At 35.3% G+C, this 23,479-nt stretch overlaps 2 protein-coding genes across 3 annotated transcripts; one reads left to right on the top strand and one right to left on the bottom strand.

Moving 5' to 3' along the window:
• Positions 1-1,004: 1,004 nt before the first annotated feature.
• On the bottom strand, positions 1,005-19,545 carry faah (fatty acid amide hydrolase). Of its 2 annotated transcripts, XM_055213710.2 has the most exons (15): positions 19,209-19,542; positions 18,343-18,456; positions 14,190-14,330; positions 13,983-14,116; positions 11,323-11,529; positions 11,188-11,228; positions 10,989-11,113; positions 10,776-10,901; positions 8,597-8,694; positions 8,333-8,429; positions 8,197-8,240; positions 7,298-7,337; positions 5,403-5,511; positions 2,440-2,585; positions 1,005-1,550 (listed from the first exon to the last, which is right to left on the bottom strand). In XM_055213710.2, exons 1-15 carry the CDS (start codon positions 19,413-19,415, stop codon positions 1,422-1,424), a joined length of 1,758 nt encoding a protein of 585 aa, XP_055069685.2. In that variant the 5' UTR covers positions 19,416-19,542; the 3' UTR covers positions 1,005-1,421. The 2 variants fall into 2 exon arrangements, with proteins under 2 accessions (XP_055069685.2, XP_055069686.2); XM_055213711.2 differs by lacking the exon at positions 1,005-1,550 and having other exon boundaries at positions 2,480-2,585; positions 5,366-5,511; positions 19,209-19,545.
• Positions 19,546-20,162: 617 nt separating this feature from the next.
• On the top strand, positions 20,163-21,891 carry uqcrh (ubiquinol-cytochrome c reductase hinge protein). Its single transcript, XM_055213344.2, has 4 exons — positions 20,163-20,303; positions 20,588-20,620; positions 21,200-21,361; positions 21,620-21,891. The coding sequence occupies exons 1-4, from the start codon at positions 20,259-20,261 to the stop codon at positions 21,650-21,652; spliced, it is 273 nt and encodes a 90-aa protein (XP_055069319.1). The 5' UTR covers positions 20,163-20,258; the 3' UTR covers positions 21,653-21,891.
• The last annotated feature ends 1,588 nt before the right edge of the window (positions 21,892-23,479 follow it).

Genomic DNA, 23,479 nt, shown 5'->3' with positions numbered 1-23,479 from the left:
TGTCAAACACGACAACTATGCAAAAAAGCATTTTGGTATGAATCAACATTCGCATACAGAAGATATAAGCATTTAAAGTGAACAGTTTAGCACGTGTGCTTAAAAAGTCTAGAATTTGATGATATTATCCTACACTACACAGGGAATAATGTGGATTTTTTCCCCCAGAAAACGTCTTGCATAAAATAGATTCAAGCACTTTCAATGATCTGTATCTATGTATGTATATTTTCAAAAACTTCACAGGGCCTTGAATTTTATACCCCAGATTCACAAACTTTCAAGGACCCGTGGGAACCCTGTTCAAGACAAACATATCTGGGGCACCATTGACTTCCATAGTACTATAGGACTATAAAGCACCCTGTGTAGGGTGCATCCCTTCACGCCCCCTCCAAAGAAAATTCATGACATAAAACAATCTCAAACTTCAAATCTGAATTAAACAAAACATAATATTATAAAATGTTGGTTAGTAGCAAAGAATTTAAAGAATTAGTAAATTTTCTTTAAAAAAAAAAACTCCAGATAATTTACTCACCACCATGTCATCCAAAATGCCGATGTCCTTCCCCGCTCAGTCAAAACGAAACCATGTCTTCCAAAGGAAAACACTCCAGGATTTTTCCAGGACTTAAATGGACCTCAACACTTTTTTACACAGTTCAAAATTGCAGTTTCAAAGGACTCCAAAACGATGCACAAGGGTCCCGTCCAGCGAAACGACCGTCAGTTTTGGCATGAAAAATGCACAACTTCTCGTCTTCCTCCGGTCCTGCGACGCGCCAGCGCGACCCCACGCAATACGCCATCACGTCAAGAGGTCACAGATGACATATGCGTTTATTGTTTAAAATGGTCCGCAAATGTGCGTTTCATATATGTAACACGTGACCTTTCGACGTTATTACACAACTACATGAGGTCGCACTGGCTCGCCACATAGCCGGAGGAAGAAGAGCAGCCGTGGTTTAAAAGTGCATATTTTTTATTTGTATTGCCAAAATGTCAATCATTTCTCTAGACAAGACCCCCACGCCTCGTTTGGGATCGTTTAGAGTCCTTTGAAACTGCAATTCCCAACTGCATTAAAACTGTTAAGTGTTGGGGTCCATTAAAGTCCATTAAAAGGAGAATAATCCTTGGAAATTTTCCCCCAAAAAAACATAATTTTTTCAGGACTGAACAAAGAAAGACACCATCACCCCGGATGACATGGTGGCGAGCAAACCATCTGGATCTTTTCCAAAGAAAATTGACTAATCCTTTAAAATAAATTAATGTATTTCAGAAATTGGAGCCCCTGGCACTATCTTGCGCCCCCCAAGTTAATAAAGTAATTAAACATGTTTGTTAGCAACTCAGATTCTTTAATAATCAGAGGTAATGACATAAAGATCAGATGAACGATGTCATTAATGTTACTTGTTGAGTTTGTTTTTGGCCGTGAGCATCTCCACTTCTCTCATAAAGCGCAGACACATCTCTTCCTGCCACGGTAAAGACACACACTGTACTCCCACAGGAAGACCGACACCGCCTGTCACCGCCTGAAATACACACATAAACACTTAATAATTCCCAATACAAACTCATCCAAAAACATTTGGCTAATATGTGGACATTATTTTTATTAGTAAAGACTATTTAATGGATTTTGATTCATTTAACTTAAATACATAAACACAGAAACCTTCAGGTACAAGCCACATGATGTTTAAATGTTTAAATAGCCTGATATTTCAATCTCCCTGACATTGTTTGGTTCCCATTTTGTAATTGTGAATATGCTCCCACCTGGTGGCCACCTCTATACACAACAAGTTAAATAGTTATGCAACGTAGTACACAACAGTTCAAAAGTTTAGGGTCAATGTTGTTCATGCTCTTAAAAGTCTTTTGATCTGAAGGTGTATGCTTATGTTTGCATTTCTTTTGAACACAGAAATTTAATTGTGCCAACATATTAACTTCTTGATAAAAAACTGCTTGATAAAATACACTGAAGATGCTAATATAAAACATACATAAGAAATAATTGACGACGGGCCATGGAATTATAAGAAAATAATGCACACCCAAGGTACAATGCGGCACGACGCGAGGCGGAGTGCCGTTACACCGCTGGTGTGCATTATTTTCAAATAATTCAAAGGACCAGAGCCAATTATTCCTCTTATACCACGGTTACCACAAACATTGCTCTGGTGCCTATTTTTAAGGCATTTGACAAGTTAGGTATGCGGTTATCAGAAATTAATGCATACCCACGGAATATTTCTCAGCCAATCAGAATATAGCATTCAACAGACCCGTGGTATAAAAATCTTTAAAAATTATTTAAAATGTTTAAAACATTAATAAAGAACAAGTGATTCTAAACTTTTTGAATGCTTTCTTTGTAACATCATTGTTAAACCCAGCAGTGTGAAAACTAACCTTAACAAAGAGTTTGTCCCATAAATCACCGTGGCATCCCTTGTAGTGCTTGAGCTGTGCTTCATCCTCTTCTGTCACTTTAGAGACGGGTACGGTCCCAGCGGGGCAGTTCAACAGATTAGACAAACCCGTGATACTCAAAACACCTTCAGAAAGAATTGAGAGGTTTTAGAATAAACACAATACTGCACAGGGGTGGATTGTATTACTGGTAAACTAATACTGACGTACGTGTTATGCAATGAAATTAAAGTCACTTGTTTACTGAATTTAATCCAATTGCAGGTTACAACAGTACATAAAAATGTTTGTTTACATGTACAGTCTATATAATCTAAACCAAACGTCTGCGCAAACGCACAGCCAGGGTTGCCAGATTCACGTATCAAAACCAGCCCAATGGACATTCAATACTAGCCCAAAAGCATCCCAATGACTATTCACAGCCAAATACCATTAAGTAATAAACAAAATCCTAAAAAAATCAACTCGCTGAAAAAGTTTAAAATTAGCCCAAATCTGAAGTCTGCAAAAACGCAGAGGACTTGGCAACGCAGCGCACAGCATCTTTCATTGAGTTCACGCTTTATCTCTATATGTACAAAGTTGAGTTGGAGAAAGTTGAACTGTTTTCAGATATAAACAAAGAAAACAAACTTTTTAAAACGCAGAACGCTATTTTATCGCTTTATTTAATTTTATGAAAGACACAAACGCTGCAGAATGTACAGCCAAGACATGAACTTAAGCACAATTCTTCTGCGCATGTGCACAAGGTATTTTTGCACCTGAAAATACCATGATTTACCAGCTTACATGCATACTTTTCTCCTGGTGATCAGATCACAGATTGGACTACACCACCACTTTCAATAGGATCAATATTTGCATCCGATCGACCCCAATCATGTTAGGGTGTTAACATCAAGGCTTTTCTATCTGATTGAGCCATCAAAACGATTACAAAATGATTATTTGGTTGCATGTAAAGGTACCTCTAAAATGTATATGATGTAATGAATGATACCTGCATCACTTTCCTCTGTTGACCACACTTGATGGAAACAATGCCATAGATCATATTATTATTATTATTATTATTTATATGTGCAAAAAAAAAGATTTAGTAAAGGAAAAGTATGTAAAGATATTTTTGAAAACTTGAAACTTAGGCAACTTTATGGCAGTCTTGAAACTTTGCATATATTTGAAACTCTTTTCTTCAGCATTTGTTTGCTAAAATGATTGTGAGGGTCTTCATTCTCTTTAAAAAACCTTTTAAAAATAAATAAGCCTGTGACAGTCTGGTTATCGTAGTTATCTCTGATTAATGAGTAACAGGACTGCATGAACTTAAAGCATAATTCTAAACAGTATCATGTGACATAGATAAAAGACATTCATACGATAACACTTCAAGATATGTGTTAACATAAACAATATGTCTACAGCATTTATTCATTTCTTTATGCATTCTGTTAACATTAGGAAACAGAAAGAACAAACAAAAAACTATTAAAATAACAAGCATAAACAAAAATTAATAAATGCTGTAAAAATATGTTGCTTATTGTTAGCTAATACATTAAAGGTGCGTTGTGTAACTTTTAGAACGATCTCTTGACAGCAATGCAATCTAATGTACATAACAATATTATCAGTGGCGTATAAAGAGCTTCCAAAATGAACCGTAATGTATTTATTAACTTAGAATGAGCCGTTTTTATCTACACACCGCGGGTCTCCTTACACAAAAGTCGCCGTCATGCTTCTACAGTAGCCCTAAAGGGACAAACTACTACCGCTTCGGAGCAGTATTCAAGGCTCCGCGTATCCCATCATGCATCATGTTCTGGATGTAAATCGTGAGACTTTTGCCCAAACCTTGCGAGATTTTGCAGAAACTTTTAAAGGTATTGCGGAGGATTTTCTATTTCCGGGTGGATCATCAACACTATTGGTCCTCCTAGTTGTCAATCAAGAGTGTTGCCCAATTGCATTTTTTTAAAAAGTGGAGAAGGCGGTTCCTTTCTAAAATTCGAGAAAATCCTCCGCTATACCTTTAATAAATGGCTATCACATATTATGTTGGTAATAAAACAAAAAGTGTTGGACATTTCATTGGTGCCAGCATGTATTTTGTAAAATATCTGCAACTGCTTTTATCACATAATTAGAAACAACATTAATGGGACTACTGAATAAACAATAAACTTTAAAGGAATAGTCTACTCATTTTCAATATTAAAATATGTTATTACCTTAACTAAGAATTGTTGATACATCCCTCTATCATCTGTGTGCGTGCACGCAAGCGCTGGAGCGAGCTGCGACGCTTCGATAGCATTTAGCTTAGCCCCATTCATTCAATTGTACCATTTAGAGATAAAGTTTGAAGTGACCAAACACATCAACGTTTTTCTTATTTAAGACGAGTAGTTATACGAGCAAGTTTGGTGGTACAAAACAAAACGCAGCGCTCTTCTAAGCGGATTTAAAAGAGGAACTATACTTTATGGCATAACAGCACCCCTGGGAGCACCCCGACTCGGCGCAGTAACACCCTCCCTCTCCCATTATGAGAGTGAGAAGGGGAGCGGACTTTTCAGGCGAGTCGAAGTTGGGCAACTTGGGCAAAATACAGAAAATACGTCACGTAAGTATTCAAGTGGTCGAGTGTAAAGTTCGCAAGTGTGGTTATTTGGACACATGCTGTGTTTGTCCTGTGGCGGCTACCGTAGCTTCTCTATGCGTTTCGAAAGTGAAGTGAGCTTTTGGTTGCAATTCACAATCTCACTGCTAGTAGGCGCTAAAAATCTACACAGTTTGACTAATGTTAACAAATGCTTATTGTACGGCGTAATTATTGATCAGACTAAATTTAATCAGGTCATTTGGCTCAGTTTAAGTGAATGCTAAGATTTACCGCTGTGTGGTAATCTAATAAAGGTAAAATACAGTACAGTTGAGTCTGCCGCAGTAGAAGAAATTGTAGGCAGGTCCGAGCATTGGGCAAAAAAGAACGTCCAGATTCAGTCTTCTCCATTCTGCAAACACCTCATGAATGTATTCCTGCAGATTGAAAAAGATTATTAGTATTATTTCATAGAAATGACCTATACAGTAGTTCAGTAATGCGAGTCTTGTGATATACCAGCCAATCAGCTTGCACTTCAGTGTAACCAAAGGGATTAGCTTCAGGTAATTTACAGCAATAACAATGCATTTTAGTATTCTTGTTGGCATGCTACAAGCAGTGCGGGGTAGCGCACCAACAAATCACCCACCTCCATCCCCAACTCCACCTGTCTAAATCTGTTTACTGGGGATATTTGTATTAGCTAGTTCCACCAGGACCAAATACATTGACATGTCATGACCACAAACATGTTCAAATGTATGCAGAGAGCTGTCATGAAGACTAAATAAAGTTTCCTACAGTATCTACTTGAATAACGCTAAAATAATGTCCTTATAACACACTGTAAAGACATCCACGTGTGTGATAGTGAATGAAAAGGTTTTTTCATGTCTCTTTTTTTCCCCAGTAGCCCTGAGCAACATTCAGACGGTCGTTTGTAAAATTATGGTTTACTGTATCAGTGTTTTTGGACAGTAGTGGTTTCCCTGTGTGGTGTCTTCTGATAAGCATGTACTTGTTTCATGTTGTGCATCTGGTTAACACATCAGTAGAGATGATCCAGAATGGTCTTCACCTAGGTCTTACTTTACACAATACTTCTTGTCAAGCACAAATTCAATATTAGGGTGACTCTAAACATCTCCTCCCAGATTTGTGCATACTGGTGCATAACACTATAAATGTGTGAGGTGAACCTTTATCTTCAGCCCATAAACCAGATGGGAGGTTAGTAACTATTAGCTATTGGCTGAGATGTTTCTAATAACAACAGCTAACTAATAACACCACGGCACTAATGATTTTAGCTTTAAAATGTGTAATACAGTAACATTAAAAAGCATCAGAATTAACACAATACTGTGTTCTACCTTGCACAATGTGTGATTTCAACATAAGAATTTATAATTGTAAATTTTATCTCATTTTCTGCTGAAATTCTCATTACCGCAATGTGTCCGGCTGTGTTTGAACATGCGTTATGTTGTAATTTAATCAAATTAACACAAAAATATTAAGAAAAAAAAATAACGATGTTTTTCTAGACTACTTTAGATGACAGAAAAAATATTTACTGAATATTCATGTATAATAATAATGAAGAAAAATTAGGAAAATGATGTGTCCATGCCTGATGTTCTCATCCTCCGCAACACTTTTTGAGAACAGTCCAAGCACACACACAGAACTTCAACAAAGTTTGATTCCGAGTGACCAAGCACACGGACCAGCCACCTCAAGACGGCCACCAGGCAAGATCATTTTTTTACAGTTAATTTGAAATTTTGTCTTGTCAGAATGCTTACACGACATTTTGATTATCATCACCGCAACAGATGCTCACCAAATGTCAATTCAATCAATAGAAGCACAACACTCCGATTCCAAATGCATGTGCAGAACCTCCAAATTATGTTCTTTCAGGTTTGTCATGTCATTTTGATAATATGTCAGTGTTGATGTTTTCTGACTTTTGCGGTAATGAGATTTTTTAGGACTAATTTTTTCAATTATGTTACAAAAAGTGTTAAATGATAAGTAAAAGTTTTTAAATTAATGTTCCCATTTACTCCAGACTTTGTTTTTCAATGTCTGGTGGGAAAAAAAGTAAATGTAAGCAATTTTTACATTTTCATGCTTGACATGTTTAAAACCAAGTTTTCGTGAGAATCACCCAATAACAGCAATAATAAAAGCAATAAAATAAAGTAAGACTACCTCGACTTGTGTATGTTGTTGCCATAATTCTGGTATGGACCTTGCAAAAGAAAAAAAAAAGATAGAAACGTTGTAAAAATAAGCATTTAACGATACAGTTCACTCAAAAATCTCAATTACAATACTACAGTTGTACTGTAAAAGTAGTGCATAGTTATTCTTGCCAAACATTTTGAGTACACAAAAAGCTATCGTATGAATTTAGACGACTTAAATTATAAAGACCATGATGAATGGACAAATTCTTGAAGCTTGGCAGTTGTGGTCACTATAAAGTTTAGACATTTATGTAAAGGTGCAGTGTGTAAATTTTAGCGGCATCTAGTGGTGAGGCGCATTGCAACCAACGGCTCAGTCCACTGCTCACCTCTTGCTTTTGAAACGCAATGAGAAGCTACGGTAGCTGTCACCGAAAAAAAAAACATGTCATAGTTGGAGACAACTTAGTAAAAAAACGTCCATTAAGGGCTTTTGTACAAACATGGCGGCACAAAATGGCGACTTCCACAAAAGGGACCCTCGTTGTATGTAAATAAAAATGTCTCATTCTAAGGTAATAAAAACATAACGGTTCATTATAAAAAGGTCTTTATACACCCCTAATGATACAGTAGATCCTTCTAAAAATTACACACTGCACCTTTAAAAAAGTCTTTATTAAAATAAAGACTAATCTGTATGATTAATACAATCAAAGCATGCAAACCTGTATATTACTTTAATGTTTTTCTAGATATTGTTCCCTACCTGTCATGCGCGTTTAGATATTAAAAATATTTATTACACTGCGCTCCGATATGCTTGATTCTGATTGGCCAGTCCAACTGAAACTGATAACACAGGAACTCACAAAACAGTAACTTATACTTCAATACGCTATGATTTAATCTGTAGCTCACCTCACACCACGTATTGAATTTGTGGATGCAGATATCCGTGGATACTGGAGAGGACAACACAAGCATCAGATCAGACCATTAGTTCATGCAACAACACAAATAAAAGCAGGAAATGATTAAAAATAACGAAACTCACAATAGGCTTGAGAATGATAGAAAGAATCTTCTTTATGAAGTTTGGGAGTCTGTATGGCATCAGTTGAGACTGAAGAGTTGGGTCAATGGGTTTCCCTCTGAAATTACAAACATACTGTACCTTGAAACAAAATGTACAGCTTGAATGCTTATTTTCTGTAAAGCTGAAAACTATAATTATTATTTAGTGTTAATATGTATAACAGATGAATGAAGCACGTTTAATACAGAAACAAAAAGTTGATGATGCAAATAATGGACTCACATGTTTTTCAGGAGGGTCACACCTCCATCCGCCAAAATCCCTTTAACCATCAGCTCATTTGCGGCCATGGTGATCCGCGGGGGTTTGAACGGGATCAGCTGAAGGGTGAAGGACACGTCACAACCCCAGACCAAAACTGATATAACTACACAACTTATAAAAACATGGCTATTAACCCTTTCATGCTTGCGTGGTTTTAAATAATTTCATATTCTTGTTACATTAAGATCAGTGTTGGGGAAAGTTACTTTTAAAAGTAATGCATTACAATATTAAGTTACTCCCCCCAAAAGTAACTAATTGTGTTACTTAGTTACTTTTCATGGAAAGTAATGCTTACATTACTTTTGCATTACCTTTGCGTTACTTTTTCTTACTTGGCTGAGGCTTGATCTCTTTCAGGCCTTGCATGTGTATTTATAATCGCAAAAATGTGAAGCTGACTCAAACTGTTGCCGCTCAGAGTGCGTTATTCTACATTAATATGTTCGATTTAATTCAGTACATTATTTTATTTTTAAATTGAATTAATTAAACTGAAAAGTTTATAAAAAAGTAACTCAAATATTAATGTGTACATTTATAAAGTAATGCTTTACTTTACTCGTTACTTCCGAAAAGTAATATTATTACGTAATAGGGCTGGGCAAAAAAAAATAGATTTTTCGATTAATCGTTTTTTTCTGTGGTGGATTCAAAATTGATTCTCACAGGCCACGAATCTTTTTTTTTCAATTTTATTTCCGCAAACATTGAACGTAAGATTAGCGTTTATCTAATACCTAGTCTTCTCCACTAGATGTCACCCTTTTTTGCCTTGCGCAATGTTACCAAGGAGCGAGAGGCGAGCCTGTCATTCATTCATTCAGTCTATATTCTAATATATTATAATGTAATATAATATTCTATATAATCTATATTAATTGAGTTCAATCGAGAATCGGGTATAAAAACTGAGTCGAGAATCAGAATCGAATCAATAGCTTGTGAATCGAAATCGAATCGATCTGGAACATCTGAATCGATACCCAGCCTTATTACGTAATGCACGTTGCTTGTAATGCGTTAACCCAACACTGATTAAGATTAGGGCTGGGATAAACGATTATTTTTTTAACGATTAATCTAGCGATTATTTTTCCGGTGCATCGATTAATCTAACGATTCATTTTATCGGTTCGATTCGATTTCAATTCTCAATTATTAACTAATAGTAATTTATACAAGTTGATTTACATATCTGAATGAAAAAAAACACGAATTCCTTAACAAAAAAAACTATACCAGTGCAAAGTAATGCATTCTTAGTCAGAGGTAGCATTCAAAAAAACGTTTGCAGCACATACTGTGCAGTTTAGTAACAGTATAAAAATCTCAAGTTCACATTACTTTATTTTACATGCATTTATGAGCAAAACCTCTTCAATGTGCCTTTTGATGGTCAGTGAAATTTTTATAACTGTGATTTGTTTAATCCACATTGTTTTCGTGCTGCTCTAGTCCATTTAATGACAGAATTTAAAACAATTATAGACTTAAGAGGCACATACATTATTAAATCTGATCTGTTCCACTCGCGTTGCTACTACTCTCCGGTGCCACCATTTTGGGTCTGACAAATCGACGCGCATATTTTGCGTCTACGAATTTTTTGTGAATATGAACATTTTCTTTTATGTTTAAAGGGGACAGAGAATGAAAAAACATTTTTACCTTGTCTTTGTTGAATAATGGTAGTCTACCCACATTCACAAACATACAAAAAGTGCTAAACATGCTAAACATCTCAGTCTCATAGAAATTCCTCTTTTAGAAATGTCAGCCAGAAAACAGCCCAATCTGAAAAACTGATGCTTATGACATCACAGGCATCTAACTGCCCATCCACTTATAAAAAATTATTGGCTACATTTTTTGAGTGGCAGCAAAGTCAGCCAATCAGTAATGAGATTGCAAGTTAAGCCAGTAGGGGGAGCTAAATAGGTGCAAAACCACTTGTTTAAAATCCCCCACCCTAATAGAGCTACCTGAGAGAGGTTTTTAGGAAGCTTCTAAGGCATTACAGACCCAAACCAAAAAATGTTGTCTACATGTCACATCACAGAACAAGGATAAATACCCCGTTCAATCACTCTATGTCACCTTTAATTCTGAAATCACAAACAGTTTAGCGTTGTACCGTGTGCCCTGCTCTCTCCAGTAGGTGCTTGGTCTCCCTGAAGGCCCTGGCCATGCTTGGAGATGGTTGGAAGTAACCATCAACCTCATAATAACCAATCCTCAGGGGCTCTGAGCTCTCATACACCTGTTCATTTGGTAAAAAGGAATCAAAGGCTTGTAACAGCGGCTTGGCAATCGTTGTCTATAAAACAAGCTTTTGGTTGTTCAGGACCTCGCGGTTGAACGGTATGGGAGGAACGGTGGGGTCCAAGGTGAACATGTCCTCGCAGAGAAGAGCCTGCATAAAGAGGGCCAAGCTCTCAACATCCCTCGCCATGGGGCCAATCGATGACAAGACTACAAACACAACACAGAATCGTAATGTAACGGTGCTGAACAATGTGGTTTATGATTGCTGTAAAATTGTGTACCTGACTTCTGGCCCTTGTTACAAGAATTGGCCCCACGCAAACTACAAAAAAATATCACACATAGGTCAAATTTATGCATAAATGACACTACTAGCCTAGATATTATATATCTTTACATAAATCAAACACAAGAACCTTATCCGGTTTGATGTGGGCTTAAGTCCACAAATCCCACAAAAGGCCGATGGGATACGAACGCTCCCAGCGATGTCAGTCCCTAGGCCCAGGATGGAGCCACCTCCACCAATCAGAGCTCCTTCTCCGCCGGATGAACCTCCTGGGGTCTTCTGAAGGTTGTGGGGGTTCAGGGTTTGGCCATAAATTGGGTTACAGCAGTCATAACTACAACGGATTGAAACACGACAGATTGGTTATAGTTTAATTCAGTCAATGGTGTCTAGACTTACGTAGAGTGAGTAACCAGAGCTAGAGAATTATTTATTTCTATGTGTCAAAGGCTATCATTTGTATAAAGAACAGTCAACATGAGTTGAACACAACTAAAAAAAAACAACATTAAATAAACCAGTGATTTCCCCCAACTCTCTTTATCTGATATTTGATTTTGTTGTAACAGGGGGCAAAATTAAAAGAATATTTTAACAACCTTATCTTGGAATTTTTAGCATATGATTTAAAAAAATAATAATAAAAATATTAGTGGAACATTTTATGCATCTTTATTTACGCTCAAAACATATAGGATTGTGCGCCACCACTGCACACTTCGCTGCCCCCCGGACCCAAAGTTGGGAACCACTGAAATGTGGAACAAGCACCCTTTACCTACAGAAGACCACACAGGCACTTATGATGTGTTATTAAAAACTGTATTTTAAAAAATTTTGTTTTGTAGTTATAAATTCGACTACAATTACTATTTAATAAATAAAAGCAGAACTTGCGAAAGGTTGCATGCTGAAGTTTCACTTAAGTTCTTCAAGCACATCACTGTAAGACGATCCCTATATATATATATATATATATATATATATATATATATATATATATATATATATATATATATATATATATATAATATTAACTATGTAATAAATTGTAATCTATATACAGCGGAGAAAATAAGTATTTGACACATCAGCATTTTTTAAGGGGATTTTTAAGAATCACTCCTGAGGAATGCAGACGACTGGTCTCTCCATAAAAGAGGTGTCTAGAAGCTGTAATCACCAACAAAGGCTTTTCTACAAAGTTTTAAATAAAGTGTGTTCAATACTTATTCCCTGAGTCATTTCACCTTATTTATTATGACTCAACTTGTATACTTAAATGTTCTGATTTTTTTGTATTCAATATTTGGCTTGATGGCTACATCTGTTGGTAATGGCCCCAAAAATCCCCTTACTGATAAATATGCTGAAGTGTCAAATACTTATTTTCCCCACTGTATGTAGATTTATTTGTTATCTATATATGCATTTACTAAATATTCATCTATGGCATTTAAAAGACCTTATTTGTATTTATTCATGCACATTTTAGTTGTGAAGGAAGCTTACTGTAATGTTAATTCAAATTTAACATACGGTTGAAAGATACTTAAAAGAGTAATCAACTTTCATAAACGTTTTTATGATTGTGAAGCGCAAAGTTTTTTATGTCAACCATGTGTTTATGACGGGTGTTAAATCACACTGGATTAGGGTTTATTATCTTAAAATCATGCTTACGGTGTCATATTCTTACACAATGGCTGCTTTTATAAATGTATATAATCATTCATCACACTTTAAGGGGATCATATTATATAACAGTTAACACAGAGGATTAAAGAGCTTGTTGAACCTTTGCACTTTTTTGAAAAAAAAAAAAAACATTCGACACAAACTTTTTTAGAAAAGACGTTACAGTCAGTTTTTATATCCAGGTTGTTAACCCCATAGTTTTATCCCCAATTTCCAAAATTATCATTACAATGTCTGGATGCAAAAAAAGTTCAAGGTCTAAGTGAAATGTCAAATTCCCTGACTTCTCCTGACTAAAAAGCAAAATTTCCATGACCTGTGTCCGGGATGTCATGAGCCTGTATAATGTATAATTGCCAATAAACAGCTGTTTAAATTGTAGTCGGCGGAGGCTTTGACCCAGAAATTGTTTTTTCTTATGTCACAAGTTAACAAGTGGATTACATTTTGATCAATGGAAACATTTAAACAACAAACAAAAATCTCTGGCAATCCATAACTTTGTTAATTTGTGACCCTGGACCACAAAACCAGTCATAATAGCTTGGGTATTTAGCAATAGCCAAAAATATATAGTATGGGTCAAAAAAAAAATGTATGCCAAAAATTATTTTGGATATTAAGTAAAGATCATGTTCCATGAAGATATTTTGTAAATTCCCTAGCGTAAATGTATAAGATATGTATTTATCATTAGTAATATGTAGTGCTAAGGACTTCATTTGGACAACTTTAAAGGCGATTTTCTCAATATTTAGATTTTTTTTGCACCCTCAGACTCCAGATTTAACTATAGTCGTATCTCAGCCAAATATTGTCCTATCCTAACAAACCATATTTTAAAAGAAAAACTTATTTATCAGATGATACAAATCTCAAAAACTGACCGTTATGACTGAGGTCCAGGGTCACCTGTGGTTTGGTTTATCAACATTCCACATAGGTGACCCTGACATTTACTCATTTAGCATTTAACTAAACTTTTAATGCTCAAAGCTTCAGTAAATGATCTGCATGGGTTATATGTGTGTAATATTTAACATGATAGTCTTTTGCATTACGTTTGCACACGATATGACGTGGGCTCACCTCAGAAGACCCTGCGGTACATTTGTCTTGACGAAAGGAATGGCGCCCTGTCTCTTCAGCACAGCAACAACCACACTGTCCATAAGCGCCGGCTGATCTATCTTACTCAGCACTCCACATGTAGAGTCAAGACCCTGTAGCCACAAACAAAGAGTTACAATGCAAACCCGAAGACCGGACCGATCACACCTGAGCTCAGATCTTCACCTTATATCCGAGGTTTTCCTTGATGCTGATCGGGATGCCATACAGAAGACCTTTCTGTTGAGTCTTGATGTCTTTCAGCTGCTCCACAGAGCCCATCAGCATCTGAGCGTTGCAGTTCAGTTTGTCGTTCACCTGCAGAGCCTTTGAAACCCAACGAAAGACATCGTTCTCAGTTTCTGACACATTGGTTTCATTCAAGCAGCATTTTTTTAGGAGTTTAAGGCTAGAAGGGATACAGCAACTATAACCTAGCTATAACCTCATGAAATCTGACCGGATGTGTTGTTTTCATCCTAAACAGAACCCCAAACATAACCCTAACCAACATTTGATGGGATTTAGGCTGTAGATGTATCCTAATTAACCAGAACCGCTGTTTTTTATCCTAATCCTACCCCCAAACCTAACTCTAAACCCAGCATCTCCCGAGATTTGGCTATAGCTGTATACCATCTAGCCAGAACCGTTTTTGAGGTTCACAGTTTAGACATTACTAATACATAAAATTATACACTAGGGCCCAAAAGATACTTCTATTTAACATCAAAAATTTCATAAGAAATGATATTAATAGTATTCTGAAGGATCTTGAGTTATTGATATGCAACCTGTGTATTTGTATTATATGAGAGAGAGGTCACAGAGAAAGTCATTTTCCTGACCTTAGCGAGACCTAGTGTAATGGGGCGTACACACCAAACGCGAATTCAATAATTTGCGCAAGCAGCTTACATACAAAGTTAATGCAAAGATGCGAATAGACGCAAACTGGTGCGGGGCAATACGAAAGACGCAAACTGGGCGGCGCAATTGCTGTGAAAACTCGCTATTTGCCTCACGCGTCTTCGCGCAAGTTGAAAATAATTTGCATGGCACAAAGTTAAATATAACTTGTTGATTTATCATTATCAATTCAAGTTAAGTAGCTTTATTGTAAGTTTTCAACCATATCAGCGCAGTACATTGTGAAATGATACCACGTTTCTCCAGGACCACAGACACTGAACTACATAAAACAACACAGACTAAAAAGTTAATTTTAACCTAGTAACATAAAGTGCATGTGTGCAACCCAGTGCAAACAGTGCCAGACAAGAGACAGAAACCATGCAACAACAATACAATACACTACAAATATGCATACAGTTTGTAGTTCAACCTAAAGACAGCATGCAAACCTGCTAATCCAGATTTAAAAGTGTTACTAAGAAAATCTTGTTTGCTTTGATGCAAACAAGGAAATCTGAGCTTTCATACACATGCTGTAAAAACGGTCAATACACCAGATCAAACAAACACTGAAAACTTTGGTGTACAATCTTTCATGCTTTTTCTGCATCAGAATGTTACTTTTACAAAATAGGGTTTTGACAATAAATTGGGCAAATGCACGTTTTCTCAATGAATGAATTTGAATGAATTACAGTGAAATGCCACCACATTCAAAAGCCAGAGGGTGCTTTCGTGCAGAAACTCCATTTGTGCCATAGAAAAAGTATCATTACAAACACTATTCCAGGAAATATCTAAAGGCATATATTTATAACACTGAATTGGAGTCGATTCAGAATCAGTTTTAGACAGGTCTTTTTAATGGGAACGTGATGCATCGATGCACATCCCTATTACAAAATCATAAAACTTTATTCACAGGTTGAAATATAATTTTGAATCCCAGCCTTTCTTTATTCTTCACACCATTCAGGAATCTATCCCAGCCTTTCTCCGCACTTTACCTTTATGTGTTTACATTGCAATGACCTATAAATATCAACACTATATGTGCTATTCTATGCAAATGTCAATTTTATAAAAAAGTAAAGTTTTTACCCAAATTTATGTCTCAGATGTCAATATTTTGGTCAATATATAAAAGTCTCTGTTGAGGTATTTAAAGCTTTTTATTTTTCATAGTTTAGTAAGTGCCAATTTTAGAAATCTCACGTGTTTCTTCCTCATAAATGCGCACACAATAATGTAAATAAAATAAATATGAAATGTTCTTTGATGAGCTGCCCATTCTCCATTTGTTGGGTATTCTTGATTATAGTTTGTGCATTTTAATTCACACCATTCATAAAAAGTATTTTATCTCCCAAAAACTTTTTTGTCACATCCATAACGCATGCATGTTTCCCTCATCTAAAAAGAAACATGAGTATAGACAGATAGATGTCTGAACTCATCAGGGGTTTATTATATATCATATAATATTAAAATATAAACAGATGGTTCAGTATATTGGTAATAAATGCATTCTCTGTGAATGTACATTTCAAGTTTTGACTGCAAATGTCAAATGAGCAATTTATGCGTTATGGATATGCAAACAGCTCCCCACTTTCTCTAGAAACCAACGATTACTGTAAGAAAATCTGTGAAACCAAACACTAAAGTATATAAATGTGCAACTAACTTATTATCTGCTTTTGCTGGAAACTGATGCCTATCGTGATATAAATGATTTTTCTTTGTTTCCTTTGTTTTTACTCAAATACAAAGCACGTATCAAACTAGATAACATCAACCTGTATAACAAAACCATAAAACAGCAACATTCACATCATATAATTCAGCAACATCAATGAGAAACTTATAGATGTGTAATGTGTAATCCAAAGTTGATGTTGTGAGCATGCATAAAATGAAATGAATGATTCATCAGCTGACCCAAACCTCTATCAATGAACAATTCTTATTGTTGAGCCTTTACCGACAAAACAAGAAATACTATATTATATACAGGCAGGGTTTCAAATTAACAACCGTTAACCCGCCAATGTTGTGAAATCACTAGCCAATTTGGCGGGTTAGTTTTTATAAATTATGTTCAATCATTAATTTCTTAAAAAAGTGCATGCAAGTCAATTCTTGTTTTAGCGCACATATTGTCATCATGGTACTAAATACAGCATTATTGTGCAACACCTGCGCATCTCTGTCTTATTTGAAAGTCGAGACTCGAACATACTGTAATAATGTGGCTATACTTAGCTTGGGTTAGTACTCCTTGATGACCTTTTATCCAGTGATGTGCTCATTAAAACAATATGTCACAACTGATATTTATAAAGCATCACGCAGTAAGAAAATTGATTATTTATTTGATGTACATTTTACTGTTTTGATTTGCTTACCTAAAACACATTTTTGGTGACTTGGATGAAGGGAGGAGATAGCAGGATGTTTATAATTTAATTAATATAAAATTCTGATTTTATAATAATAAAATATATAATAACTGTTTATAAATAAAGATGTGACAAAGTAATCTGTTTTTTTTCTCTTTGTTCTCTTTGGCCGGTAACTTAAAACTTTAGTAGCCAAATTGGCTGGTGAGTGAAAACATTAATTTAAAACCCTGATTATGTATTATTGCAAATTCACACCTGTCAATTTATAAAAAGTTTTGATGTGTTTTCATTATGATACTGGACAAAAAGTGTTTTGAAGGCATGAAAGTTTATTTATCATATGTTACTATCAATTTCTGAGTTGGGTGTGTAACATGTCAATAACCCCTAGTAACTGATTGATTTTTTACACAGGGGGGTTACAGTAACACAATGTTACAACTAATCCTCCAGTGTACAGTAAAAAAGTTGCACTTAGTTAAAAAATGACAGCCTTTGAAATTTTAAACTACCAGGATTACAATATTTCAGCGTTTGTTAGCTTACGTATTGTTGTTATATCGGACTCTAAGTCTGTGAACATCCGTGCATTTTTTAAGTATGGTGGAGTTAGTACACAATTTATTTATATATAATGTGGTTTGATTTATTTGAGAATGTCTTTGTATGCCAGAGGAATATATGGCATACTCTAGGTTTTTGTGAAATGTCATCACGGTTCCAACAAACCCTCTGTCTGTTACAATGAATCCCTCCTACTGTATGGGGTAAGTTGTATTCATTTCCACTTCTGTCACTTTTGGTGTGTAACTGAATAAGAATGGTAGGTTTCACAACAATAGGTTTCATTTGTAGCAGAGATGTGTGTGTCGCGTGTGTAAAAACATGATCTAACATGAATATCTTTTGAATGACCTCTATATAAAAATACTAGTGAATGGTTTCTAGAAAAGGTTTCACAGGACAAGTCATGAATCTAGCTATAAACAGATAAAAAGAGATTAAAAAGAAATTACAACCTTTTCCATGAAGGCGTGAAGCACAGCATCTGGCTGCAGGGATCCATCCTTGAGTTTCTCAATGAGTTCTGGCAATGACAGAGATACTATGACACTGCCCTCAAAGTCAGGGTTCTGGAAACAGAAATAAACAAACATAAATAATAATATTTTTTTTAAATGTCATATATTTATTTACCGTCTATAATTTTGTTATTCCGTAAAAGAGAATTCAGGGTTCATTGACTGATGAATTAACGATTTTCCTATAGACCTTTTGCGTGTTTGCAAAAAGAGATGACGTTTTTGTGGGCGGAGCCCAACTGGTGGCAGAAAGTGAATGCTTCTCAATAGCTGTGTGAACTGTTTTAGCATTAAACTGTGATTTTTAAGGATCCGGTGTTCTGTAGAAGTCTGTTTCCCCTATATTTCTCTTCAGTGTAATGTTTCTTATAACGTTTTCACCAAGTTACGCTTATTTTTTAAATAAATTAAAAGTTTAAATGGCTTGCACACTCAACAGCACAACAAAACATTTTCTAGTAAGTTATATTGTTCGTTACACTAGTCGTGTCTCATTCATTTCCACTGTTTTTCTGCCACCACATGCGCGCGTGACGTAACTGTGACGTCGACTCGTATCTTTGTGATAGGCTGTCAAGAGATTAATTGTGATAAATTGCATACAAAAGAAAAGTTGTTTTTTGCATAATATGTATATAAACATTCATGTATGCATTTAAAAAACATACGTATGTGTATTTGATAAAATTAAAATGAAATATTCTACTAGACGGCCAAAAACAAACAAACAAACAAACAAACAAAAATCACTATAAAAAGTCTAAAACTTGAAAAAATTATTAAAAGAAAAAAAAGTTATTTACCGTTATTTTAAATTGTTGCACAGCTTGTTTAGCTTCATGAAATGACTTGTCTCTTCTTTTCCGAGCCTTCAGTATTTTCTTCTGAATCTTCTGTTTATTGATCCATTTCAAGAAGAGAAATAATGCGCCTGCAGCGCATGCGCTGGCTGTACAAACTGATGTCAAGTTATTATTCACGTTTGCATGAAGATGATTAAACATCTCCATAATTGATGTTGTTCGTGATTAAGTATGATCCTGTTCTGCAACTACTGCTGCTGTGTGGACTTTTAACAACTCTCGTAGAAGAAACGACATCAAAGAATCTCAACTGTGTCCTAGAGCTCCGACTCTCACAGTCACTTCCTGTTTGAGCGTGCAAAGAGAGCAATGACACAAGTTGCTGAAGCCTAAGCGTAAAACACAAAAATGTTGACCAAAAATGTTGACTTAACTTATATATGCTTATAATATTATGGAAAAGAATTATCCCCGTGTTTCTCAACCAGGGGGCTGGGATGATTTAAAATAAGACTACGTTAAAATGTACAACAAATATTTTATTTTATTTTATTGTATTACATTTTGTATTACAACCATGCTATTACATATTATAACGTAACTAAATGACCTTATAACATGGTATAACGATAACATTTAATGCAAAGTAAAAATATATTTACAATTGGTAAGATTTATCATTTTGTTACAGTTCTTGTGGTTTATTTTAACGTCGTTCATACTCCCAGTCAGCAGAGGGAGGCAAAACTTTTCCCAGACCGACGCTTGCACCAATTAATACGCTCTAAATCTCAATGAATATTAATTTAATTTCCTCTTTTTACTGTAGAATTGTGTGATATTGTTTTATAGACAATTATTAAAATGATATAACAGCATTTTAGCGTTTTTTGTGGCCCGGCAGTGTGATCCGGAAGTTGTATCGAGTGGAACGTTTCTCTGTGAATGAACATCTTTAACCAATTACAACTTCCGGAAAGTGTCACGCTGTCCTCCATCAGCGCATATCTCAGTGATAGAGGGTCATTTCGGCCAAACTCAGCTAAAATCATGGTTTTTGAAGACAAAATGATCACGAACGGAGAACCAGAAGAGGTATATTAGCATTTATAGTATTGTCGAGACATTTAAGTGTGATATAAGCTGCGAAAACGCCGCTTTTTTTGATGTGTAGGTTCGCCTTTGACCCATATTGATATTATTACTTTTTTGCATAATATTATTTTATTCTAACATTGACAAACTGTAGAATAAGATGTGATTTTACTTTTGACTTTAATTTGTTTACACATCATGCATATGTGTATATACTGTATATATATATTGTATATTCAAAATAATACTTCCGTTAATCATGTATATACTTTTCTTGTGTTAAGGAGGAGGAAGAAGAGGAGGAGCAAGACTTGGTGGTATGTATTTTAAATTTAGTTAAATTTCAGAGTAACAGGATATTTCTACATCTTATTTGTGTGACTAATAAAAGGATCAAACATATGTAATAGTACCTAGCTGGAAATGTAGGTCGGTAGCACAAAAGTTTATCATTTGTTACATTTTTTGACACAATGTGTCTTTTATCAAAACTTAACCTTAAGGTTACTGCAGACGCAGTAACTCTAACTAACATAAGATAAACGATTTCGACTAAGATAAATAAAATGATTGGTATAATAAAACTGATAGTGAAATGTGAAGTGACATGAGGGCCAAGTATGGTAACCCTGCATTTAACCCATCCACATTTGTTCACACATGCACATTTTTTGTCCAGGTTTTCTTGCCCTGCCACTGCTCCATATATTTAATTATATTAGTGATCCATATTTTACGTCTCAGAAGACAATCAATCATTACTTTTAAATGCTAAAAGGTCATTTTGTCAATTTGAAAGAGTACACGACATAAATGACCTCAGGATAAATTGAAATGGACTAAGCGCTACAAAACTTTAGTTTTTTAATAAGGTGTTTATTGTTGTTCCCCTGTAGGACCCTTTAGATGCAATAAGGCAGAAGTGTGAGGAGACCGAGCATTGTGTTCATGCTCATGAGCGACTGGAGGCCTGCGAGACACGTGTGGGTTCACGTTCAGAGACGGCAGAAGATTGCACAGAGGAGTTGCTTGATTTTCTGCACGCTCGCGACCATTGTGTGAGTATTGCCACTTGTGTGGACCTGTGGATTTAAAGAGGTTTATATGATGCATAAAGAGATGAAAGATCTTAAATAGGTTGTAATGTACAGAATACATTTAAAGCGTAGTGGGTAAAATCTGGGCTGATAACCACAAAGTTGTTAGTTGAAAGCCTAATATATCAATCATCACCATATTTCAGAAACAGACTTATCAAGTTTAACCAATGTTTTCCTGATCTTTGTTGTAATCTTTTGTCTTTTTGTTTTCTGCAGGTGGCACACAAGCTCTTTCACTCGCTCAAATAAGTGAACGGCTGTTTATTGATAATGTTTGCTTGTTAAAATACAATGCTTCTTCATTTATAGACATAATATACTTTTTTCCTGGATTCAACAATTTACTGTACCCCATCGGTTGTTCAACTTGTCAACATTACCATATTGTGAATACGATGTCAGTAAAGGTGCTGTTGTCATCTCTTGTATTAAAACGATTGATGTGATCACTGTGGTGGAGATCAATAAAGAGGTGTTTTGGCACATAATTTAAGTTGCTTATGTTAAATAACAGAAAATAAAGTGCTGATGAAAAAATTGAAAAGATGAAAAGTCTTCACGATTCAAATAAAAACAGGGGAAAAAATCTATCATCTAAAACAATAGAGAAGTTTTGGCAGATTTTTGTTACTGGTGATGGCAATCAGTAAACCAAAAATGCTTAAAATTAAGCGAAATATTTTAAAAGTAGGTAAGACATCTTAGGCTTTGTTATATTGTATCATATGTTGCATTGGGAAACCATTGTTTTTTCATTGCCATGTTCATTGGACACATCAACGCCCGGAGGTTAAGAGTCAGTGAAATTGATCCAATAGGCGCCGCACCTTCCAAAGAAATGAAAGGTGTTTAGAATGGCAACTATCTTAAAACTAAGTGATAAGATATGCATGTTTTAAAAGAACGGAAATTGTATGTGAAGCACTCTCCATAATAATTTTCGTGTTTAAACTCGTCACAGTGTGTATTTAATTTAATGGCTAATTAATTACATCAGTGTCATTATTCAGTTTTAAATCATCTTTAAAAAGACAGCCGCGTGGTACATGTTACTTTTTACAACGCTGGCTGGATACAATTTGATTAAAATAACTACAAATGCATTTTTAATGGAGTCTAAAGTTGATGATTTATGTGTGTGTCAACTGTCAATCATTCATTTAATTAATACAAATATGCAATTATAACTTGCAATGTAGAATATCTTTACCAAGGCAAAAACACCTTACAGGTTGAATGCGGGTCAGTAAAGAATGGTTTTGACACGCCAAGTGAAAGCTTTATTTCTTTAAAAGGGGACATATCATGAAAATCGGACTTATTCCATGTTTAAGTGCTATAATTGGGTCCCCAGCGCTTCCATCAACCTTGAAAATGTGAAAAATATCAACCCAGTAACTTTTAATTTACTGCAAAGATGTGAAAAAAAGGTCATTGAAATTTGCCTCCCCTTGTGATGTCATAAGGGGAAAAATACCACCCCTTCATCTGAATTATCCAACCACACCACTGCCATTTAGTGCAGAGATCAGCTCATTTGCATTTAAAAGGACACACCCAAATTTTGCTCACACCTACAAAGTGGCATTTTTAACATGTTATAATAAATTATTTATTTGGGATTTTGAGCTAAAACTTCACATATGTACTCTGGGGGCACCAAACATTTATTTTCCATCTTAAAAAAGTCTTGTGAAATGTCCCCTTTAAGACTTCATGTGGCGCAAAGTTGTGCTCTAAACTTTGGAAATAGGATTTTTTGGAAATACTAAAAAATGTAGAACGGTTAAACATATTATTAAAATGAGAGGCTTATGCAAGAGAAAGATTTTACAAGCCTTAAGAGATCTGGAAATTGAAGTTTTTCTATACAGGCATTATTAGGTAATGGCCCAAAGCAATATAAAATCTATGAAGAAGTATATAATTTCTTAAAAGATTCTCCTTTAATTAAACGTGAGCAAGACTCCAATCCAGTAGGGGGCGGGAATGCATTGTTTAAGTTTGGTTTGCCAACCGCCATTAAACTCGAATAGAAGTTGTGCTCTCGCCATACCTTGATAAAGTTAACATTTA

This window comes from Misgurnus anguillicaudatus, chromosome 8, assembly GCF_027580225.2.
Source record: "Misgurnus anguillicaudatus chromosome 8, ASM2758022v2, whole genome shotgun sequence".
NCBI lineage: Eukaryota > Metazoa > Chordata > Actinopteri > Cypriniformes > Cobitidae > Misgurnus > Misgurnus anguillicaudatus.
The sequence above is the reverse complement of the archived record's forward strand: the minus strand, read 5'-3'. Positions and strand labels throughout refer to the sequence as shown.

Coding starts and splice junctions, on each gene's coding strand:
- uqcrh (XM_055213344.2), top strand. CDS start 20,259: ATGGTTTTTGAAGACAAAATGATCACGAACGGAGAACCAGAAGAG. Junction 20,621..21,199: donor AGGAGGAGCAAGACTTGGTG/GTATGTATTTTA, acceptor GTTCCCCTGTAG/GACCCTTTAGATGCAATAAG. Junction 21,362..21,619: donor TGCACGCTCGCGACCATTGT/GTGAGTATTGCC, acceptor TGTTTTCTGCAG/GTGGCACACAAGCTCTTTCA.
- faah (XM_055213710.2), bottom strand. CDS start 19,415: ATGGAGATGTTTAATCATCTTCATGCAAACGTGAATAATAACTTGACA. Junction 14,331..18,342: donor TTCACGCCTTCATGGAAAAG/GTTGTAATTTCT, acceptor TGGGTTTCAAAG/GCTCTGCAGGTGAACGACAA. Junction 8,241..8,332: donor CTATCATTCTCAAGCCTATT/GTGAGTTTCGTT, acceptor TGTCCTCTCCAG/TATCCACGGATATCTGCATC.